Raw genomic sequence first — 9,005 nt, 5'->3', positions numbered from 1 at the left:
TTTAGGTTGAACTTGGTTCAGTTTTTGACCAGCCTTTATTTAATTCAGCTATTTCTATTTTGTAATAACGTTGGTGGTATTTTTGTTGTTATTTTTTGGCAATAGTATACAATTCTTAAAGCAATCTGCATAGAATTTCAGAGGCAAGGCAAAAAAAAATCTTATTTTTGAAATAAATATGGCATTATCCTTAGATGAATGTTGTATGGTTTTGAAAATGTACAGGTAATGGTAAATTAGGCAAAGTTTTTACTGAATAAAATAATGTTCACATATTAAAATATACAAGATATATTATCAGTCCCATTAAATCCACCTTTGTGAAAGAAAGATTTTAGATGCAAGTAATGTAACAAGGCTGATAAAATAAGTTTGATAAATTACATTAGCACTGTTCTGGTTTGTTGTCGGGTAACAGTTGTTCTTGGCTCTTTCTGCAGCTCATTTATTTGCCTGTGAAATATTTTTATGTTAAGTTTGCTTTTTGAAACAAATATTTGTATTACTGACCGACTCTTTATTTTTACCATATTTAAAATCTATTAACTGATCAGCCTCTGTTCATAAAGCTTTCTAATTTTTGTTCATTGATTAAACTGTGTAACTTGTGATTTTATATGTTTGTAAGGGAGCGTTTGGTGTTTGTAGTGGATGTAAATTTCTTGCCAGGGTACACTTCTCTGTCTATATCTCAGCATTATATAATCATATAGTTTATTTTATATTTCAACCAGAAAGGGATTTTGTCATTCTATATACAAGTATTCATATATTCTATTTTTGAGAAATCGCTTGTGATTTCCTGTTAAAATTCAAGAACTTGTATGCAAGTGGAATAAAGGTGTTTTTTCTTTCAATAAAAGAAGAGTTTTTTGTTCTTACTCCCCTAACTTAACTTTCCCGTGATATGGTTGTTAGAATAACCATGAAGATAATGTTGTAACATACAAACACGCTATACCAGGGCCAGCAAAATCTGACTGACTTGTTCATTTTATCTGAATGTCCGTATGATATAAAGTAAATTCTCATGGGTGCAAGTTTTCAGGCATATTCAGGTTTTTTGAGACAAGTCTTTACAAGCTGTGGGACAACCTGGGTAATACAGACAATTGACTTTTCTGCGCCTGCATACAGTCCGACTGTTGTAATCTTGGATATGACATGATATCAATCAAAATAAGACGAATCAAATTCATACCTTCACTATCATGGGATGGATGTGAAGTGGCTGCACTCTTGGTTCAAGCAGTCCTGAAAATTTATTGTGCTGGCACATATTTTCTCCAGGTAAAGAAAGATTACTAGTAAAGGATCCCAAACTATACTAATGTGAATGGATCACACAAGGTATCTATCCTACCAAATATGACGGACATTTAGTCAATAAATAAAATGCTGTATGAGCAAGCATCAGTAACCTTGATTCCAAGGATTGTGAAACGTGGCCTACCAAGCTGGCTTGTTACACTAACCAGTTAATATTGGTATTACAGTTTGTATCTAGAAAGGGGGGCATTACTTTTGTCAAAATGAACTTGGCCTGCTGAGCATTCTTGTAAATTTCAAAACAATGGCTTCGACCAAGATACAACTTGGTTAAAATTCAGTGAACAGTAACTGTTGTGAAGCTTTCCCTACTAACCATTCTTGTGACTCCTCGTATATATATTTCTTATTAACTCCTTTAGACATTGAAGAAAAATAACTGGGGACAAGAGACCAATTTAAACCCGCTACCAAACAAGGGCAATAAAACACAAATTTAAATGATCAACATTTCACATTTATTTCCAATACTTTTTCAATAATAAAATTTATCATATCTTTTGGTGTTAAAAACATAGTAATTTTATAGGGTGTTACAAAAAATAATCACAACACTGATATTAACCCTTACAGATATAGTTCTTATGAACTTGCCCATCTTTCAATCTGGAAAAAAACAAATATTTTGGGCAAAAATTTTAAAATATGTTTTAAATGAATAGTTTACAGCACAAACCATGATTAGATGGTACGTGCCAGGCTGCCAGCTCATATTGGTCTCTGTGCTGTCTCATCTGGGTCAGTGCACTGGACGCATGGGTGATTCAGTTACCACAAGTAGGTACAGGAACAAACAAACCCTGTCTGTGGACAGCACACTCCACTTTTCTCAGTGCAGGATAGTACAATAAAAGCAACATAGAAATGGGGGCATAACTCTGCAAACATGCCTATCATCAATTTTGCAGTGAAAAGCCTTTCTAGTTTTGTGAGAAAATAGACCTTATACTCAAAAAGATTAATGAGGGTAAAAAATCTAATTTGAATGAGGCTTGACATTGCAAAAAATAATTTTAGGATTATCTTGAAATGGTGTCTTTTCATGACAATAAACATGTATACCAAGTTTGAAGGGAATAGCTCTTACATTTTCTTAGAAAATGGACCTTAACAAAAATGTATAGACACAAACACCAAAGAAACAGTCATGACAATAGGTAAACTTATTTTTCTTCAAAAAGTTGACAAACAATTCCTCCTTACCACAGATTTTAACATGTTTACCAAATTAAAATCTTCCATTTGAATTTTGCTAGGTTGTCATTGAGAAAAACTTTTGTTTTCATATATCACCATAAGCCAAATATTGCAGATACAAATGTATAATGATGCATCAAATTAACAAACATTTGATTATGAGATATACCGTCATCATGGTGTGATACATACTTGTGAGTTTTAGTCCTCACAAATACAGCATTATCATACATAACTACAAGAAAGTGTATTTTCTTGTTATTAGGTCTCACTGACCTTTGAAAACTAAATTTAAGTTTCAATCTTGCCAAAAATACTATGAGAGAAGAGACTTCTCTTTTAACATTATACAAAGATTTTTTCCAACAAGACACGAAGAAATAGGTTTTAAATTGTATTGAAATTTTAAACGGTGATTCGAATTCGATAATGAATCATCTGTTAATTATTGACTATATATTGTTACAGTCTTTTTTGTTGAGTGACACTGGCAACTTTCTAGCATTACTTAATAGTAGTCCTTCCAGCATTATTTCAGATATGTGTGAGCATATGTAAAACCATTGATTGTCCATAAACAAGCTGGATAGCATCCTTATATAAAAGAAAACAGTCCCTGTAGGGATTTCAGCCGTCCGGTTAGCTCAATAGGTAGACCATTGGACTGTGAATCGGGGCAACCCGGGTTCAATTCCTGGACGTTGCAGGTCACTTTCATTGTGATTGATCATGAAATCCTTTCTACGGTCATTCGCACTGTATCTCTGCTCTGGCATTTACAGAAGTTTCAGTTCCTTGCGAAAGTGAAGGCAACTAGTACTGGTTAACTGCTTAACAGCCTGCCCAGGAATGATGCGGTTGTTGAGCGGTGCTGTGGCTTACTGTCATGATCCTAATTGAAAACTACCAACACCACACCTGTAGGGATTTTAAGTGATTCTATGCCAGCGATGTTTACAACTTGACCACAGTAGATCCTTCACTAGGATTTCACAAGTTTTTGTCAAAAAATTAATGTTTGCACTGGTTATCTATATTACATGTACATTAAATCTGATAGGGGGGCACTTTTTACAGGAATGTTGTTGATGAATAATTCACAGAATGCATATTTGGGGCTCTAAAATTGTATTTTCATCAAGAGTTCTTGGACTGTAAACGTTCAGCACATTTCTCCCTAGTTTGTTGTTGTTGTTGAGCTTGAAGGAAGCGGATCACATCTGGTGACTTCATTAATGCCTGTAATACAACACAATGTCACATTCTTAAATCATGATTATTACAGATAAGGTTAAAAACAAGTCTTGGGATATTATCTCAAAACAAGGTTTTCTGTCCATATTACATAGCACATATATATACAAAACAAAACCTCAAAGTACCATCATTTCCAGCCAAATTGATCAACAAAAACAATCCTGAGAATATGTGCCAGGGTTTTTGATGACATTCATTCTCTAAAAGTTTCGTTAAAATCCCTGGAGACATGTACAAGCTGCACACAGAAGAAATCATGCCTATCAGTTCACATGCTCACACTGACCAATTTTACAACCAGTTGAGTTCTCTTTTAAACTAGAAATGTGTCCATAGGACACGGATGCCCCCACACGCCACTGTTCTGTCAATCTTATGACTCTAGGTCAAATATTTTTTTGACTACATTTGCCACAAGTTGAAAACTAAAAATCAACAAAGGGCCATAATTCTGTTAAATTTGGTTGCAGCAAAAATTCCTTCCTTTACTGCCATCTACACATTAAGGTTGCTCATCCCTGGAAATTTAAGCAAAATCTGCCATCCGGTTTAAGAGGAGTTGCGTTTACAAAATTTCTACATAGTAAATAGTGAAAAAATCAACAAAGGGCCATAATTCTCTAAAATTTGGTCCCAGCGAAAATTCCTTCCCTTACTGCCATCTACACCTTAAGGTTGCTCATCCCTGTAAGTTTAAGCAAAATCTGCCATCCAGTTTAAGAGGAGTTGCGTTCACAAAATTTCTACATAGTAAATAGTGAAAAAATCAACAAAGGGCCATAATTCTCTAAAATTTGGTCGCAGCAAAAATTCCTTCCATTACCACCATCTACACATTAAGGTTGTTCATCCCTGTAAGTTTAAGCAAAATCTGCCATCCGGTTTAAGAGGAGTTGCGTTCACAAAATTTCTACATAGTATCTAGTGAAAAAATCAACAAAGGGCCATAATTCTGTTAAATTTGGTTGCAGCAAAAATTCCTTCCTTTACTACCATCTACACATTAAGGTTGTTCATCCCTGTAAGTTTTAGCAAAATCTGTCATCCGGTTTAAGAGGAGTTGCGTTCACAAGATTTCGGGACGTACGGACGGACTGACAGACTGACGGACTGACAGACGGACAAGTGCAACGCTATATGCTCCCACATTGTGGGGGCATAAAAACTTAGCTGGTGCAAGAATGACATACCAAACAAAATCAGAGCTTCTTTCATACCAAGAAGAAACATTGCAGGGGCTCTTTTGTAAGAAAAAAGCTATCATTATTTGGTAGAAATTAAGGAACAAAGCAAATCCTTTATTTTATATTTATATATTTTATATAATCCTCATTATTATTATACTTTATGTTCATAATGACTGCAATATTGAAATATCTATGAATAGCTTTATTACCTGTTTCTTTTCAGTAAGTATTTCATCAAGGAGTGACGGTTTGAATCCCACATCTCCACCACCAGGTTGTAGTGAATCACTGGAATCCATACGGCAAGGTGAAGGTCCAGGTGCTGCCTCTAACTTGATTGTCTGTAATAATATATTATATATTTAGCTTCACTCACATGGAAATACAAAGTCTGCTTACAAAGCTAAAATTGAGAGAGCATTGGATTATCAGTCAAGGGGTCGGTTTTATTCTCAGTAAAGGTGAAATTTTTTCAGTGACAATTTATTTCAGACATCGAGACAGAGTCTAATGGTCATTTTTCATTCATTGCTGGTTCATAAATCATAAGAAATTAGGAGTCTGTCACTTGCTAAAAAACTGGCTATTACTGATTCATTATCAAGGAGAATCAAACATACATGTACAATGTTAAAACCAAGAAAACTTAATTATCAGATCACTTTTTAATGCTGAGTGCAAATCAAAAATGTGAATGTAATAATATAATATCTACAGATTTAAGCCTTACATGCCCAAAGGACTGGTTGACTTGGATCAAACATTAAAGCCCTTATAGCTCAAAGTAAAGACTTGCTTGTAAATACATGTAGTACTTCGATTTTTCAAGAAATAATGACATACAAATCAATTACCATTTCATTCCCTGTAGAAGATGTAGACCTACTTTTCCGCCCACGATGTTTTGGAGAAGTTTTACACCTGCCTGGTTTTTCATCGGGGTTAACGGCTTCAAATACTTCACCAGTATTACTTAATTCATTAACATCACATTTAGCAACATTTCCTGCCAACTGCTGGCTTATATTTATGTCTTTTGTAACACTTGGTATTACTATTTGGTATTGGTTTGCATTTTGCATCATGTTTAAAGCACTTAATTGGCTACTTTGAAATATCAATGTATTGCCTTGCAAATTTACACCAGTGGTCACATGACCTAAAGTTGGAGTCACATGACTTACATCAGAAGTCACATGACTCTGGATTAATGCAAATCCAGATTCTGAACCACTGGAATGATTTATTCCTATTTGCACTGGTCTCTGGGAGCTAGATTCATTACTTCTCTGTGAAAGAGTCAAGTTCCTATCTCCAACAATTTGAAATCCTTGACTTCCAGTTAATTCACCGGACTGGCCCATTGTAAATGTTGGTAAAGTAAGACTGCCCTGTAAACTGTCAATGGAATTGTCCAAACTATCGTCTAGACTGGTTACTGACTTTAGAAAGTCTTTTTCCGCATCCTCACTGTCAGTAATGTCCATTTTCTCACTTTTTGCTGCCATGTTGGATGGTTTCTGGTTTTATAATACTTATATACATGTATTCAGAGTCAATACAGTTCACACAAGGATAAATGGTGGATAGATAATTTCTTTCTGAAAAGATATATAAAATGTACTTTTGAGAAATGTTTTTTTATAAATAAAGTTGTGTAACACTTATACTTATTCTATATTATTGTAATCATTAACATCCAAAAGCTCTTTTTTCATTGTACCACGTGACCATAAAATATGGTATCATATTGGATGCTGTAGTGCTGTATTGGACAGTTCAGTGTATGTGACCTTTTCTATCAATGATTACATTTGTAACAACCACTGACAACGTAAGTATCAGAATAAAACATTGCCTTAATTAACCAAATAAATACAACCATTGTTAACTTACAAATTGGTGAAAGATTTGATGAAGCACTATGCAGTTTCAAGCGCTGGTTTGATCTGAGCAATTACTTCTTCCCCTTCTAAAAAATCATCCTGAAAAGTGGGAAAAAATACAAGAACTATCAAGATTATCCTAGAAAATGAAATATGTAGGAATTTAAAGTACAAAGATTGAACGAGAGCACAGCAGTGTTAATGCTTGTCTGTAAAATAATTTTTCAGTTAAAAAGGGGCATAACTCAAAATAAAATTTGCTTTCAGAATTATGCCCCTTGTCTAACAACCCAATCTTTTCATGATAAGCAAGTTTTCTAAGTTTCATGTTGATATCTTTTATAATGATTGAATAATGGGCTACAGTTTTTGCATGAAGACAATGACCCCCAACAGTCATAATTTAACCACTGTTTCTTGAAACGTTTATTTAACCTATAAATGAAGCCAACCAGCTAGTGTATGGAAAATTAGTGTTTCTATTCTACAACCTTTTCATGTCTGAACTTATTTTCATGGGAGCATATTGGGTACATCTTAACTTATAGAGCTTGACTGTTGACCCTTGACCTACAATGCAAAAGTATGTACATTGTAGGTGCCACTTTAACCTTAAACCCTTTGAAAGCTAGCAGCAACAGATTTTACCCATGCAACCAGTGCAAACCAAGGTCAGACAGCACAGATCTTAGTCTGCATTCATTGCTATTCAGTCAGTGCATAAATATTTTGACACTTTCCCTTCAGTGATGAACAGTTTTGTCCAAGTTGAAAGATGGAAAAGTTCATTTCACTTTTTCAGATACTAAGTATATACATTTGTAAAATTTTTAAAGTTGTAACTTAAAAGGCTGTACCTCAGACAAATTTTATTTCTTTCAGTATCTTTCAATGTGCTTTATGTGAATATCCAGTCCAAAATATTCATTTATTATAGTTAACAAACAAGTTCATTTCACTGCCAATTGGTTAAGGTTCTTTACTACAAACACTTGCCCCTCATCGCTGCAGGTGTTATTCCTGTCAGGGACTTTGGTTCTTCCAAGTGAGGAAACTATCGAGCTAGCCTATTGAATGTCGGTAGTTCTACTACTTAAACTTCTACTCATGTGCTGCTCATTACTGAAATAATGCACAGAGGGGCACCTGACGATGTCCTCCACCAGTTAGGCTGGAAACCCACCTCACCCAATGAATAAACTAACCACAGTTCCACTTTTTAATATTTGTAAGCATAGTAGATCTATATGTGTTAAAAAATCCTTCAACTTTTAAAATAAAATATAAAAATTAAACTCACAATATCATATATAACTTTAATTAGAAGAGAACAACTGGGACATTTGGCAACATCTTCACCAGTCATTAAATCATCCTGAAACAGGCAATGAACATATTTCAGTAATTTGGAAATGAGATTTACAAGTATAATATATTCAGACACTAGGAAAAAGTGAGAGAAAACATGTATATTTCAGTAATCAGAAAAATGAGTCAGAGACTACCTTGAAAAATTTGGAACATATTTATAGACCCTGGGGTTTATTCCAGGATATAGCCACATATTTCAGCAGTCAGGAAAAATGTGGTAACAGGTTTCAGTAAACAAGAAAAAACAGTTAAAAAAAATGACAAATATAATCTGACAGGTAAATTCAGAAATCAGGAAAGAGACCTTAGACTTAGTCTTACTTTCCTGGTTACAACAAAGTCACAGATCTGTTATTATATTATCGTAGTAAATGTCATAACTTAAAAAGACTTACAATGAGACTATTAACAGAGAAAACAAACAATATCTGTACTGTAGTTTACCCCTCCCACAAAATAAACAAAGACAAATTGTAAAAATACTTTTGTTATTTCAAATCTGTCACCACACGGACATGGATAATAGTAAGTTTCAGTTTCCTCATCATATTCCATATCTTCTATTTCAACTTCATCATGATAAACTGACATGTCGGAGCCGTAACAATCAAAATATTGCAAAATTCACGTGTTTGTTTCATAGCGGAAATGTTTGTAAATACATTGTGCGCATGCGCTGTAAAACTACATTTACCTCCCTTTACCCGCGGAAATGTCACGTTAATATATCCATGATCCTACTTGACAAGTTTTCATAAAATAAAACCATATTATTCTT

At 34.2% G+C, this 9,005-nt stretch overlaps 2 protein-coding genes across 2 annotated transcripts; both read right to left on the bottom strand.

Moving 5' to 3' along the window:
- Window positions 1-3,464: 3,464 nt before the first annotated feature.
- On the bottom strand, window positions 3,465-6,478 carry LOC132752124 (uncharacterized). The gene is made up of 3 exons (XM_060742404.1): window positions 5,825-6,478; window positions 5,180-5,311; window positions 3,465-3,765 (listed from the first exon to the last, which is right to left on the bottom strand). Exons 1-3 carry the CDS (start codon window positions 6,476-6,478, stop codon window positions 3,664-3,666), a joined length of 888 nt encoding a protein of 295 aa, XP_060598387.1. The 3' UTR covers window positions 3,465-3,663.
- A 388-nt stretch (window positions 6,479-6,866) lies between these two features.
- LOC132752125 (diphthamide biosynthesis protein 3-like) lies at window positions 6,867-8,913 on the bottom strand. Its single transcript, XM_060742405.1, has 3 exons — window positions 8,711-8,913; window positions 8,157-8,231; window positions 6,867-6,955 (listed from the first exon to the last, which is right to left on the bottom strand). Exons 1-3 carry the CDS (start codon window positions 8,816-8,818, stop codon window positions 6,893-6,895), a joined length of 246 nt encoding a protein of 81 aa, XP_060598388.1. The 5' UTR covers window positions 8,819-8,913; the 3' UTR covers window positions 6,867-6,892.
- Between the last annotated feature and the right edge of the window lie 92 nt (window positions 8,914-9,005).

This window comes from Ruditapes philippinarum, unplaced genomic scaffold (genome assembly GCF_026571515.1).
Source record: "Ruditapes philippinarum isolate M1 unplaced genomic scaffold, ASM2657151v2 ctg585_1_1_1_1, whole genome shotgun sequence".
Taxonomy (NCBI): Eukaryota; Metazoa; Mollusca; class Bivalvia; order Venerida; family Veneridae; genus Ruditapes; species Ruditapes philippinarum.
This window is presented reverse-complemented; position numbering and strand designations above follow the sequence as displayed.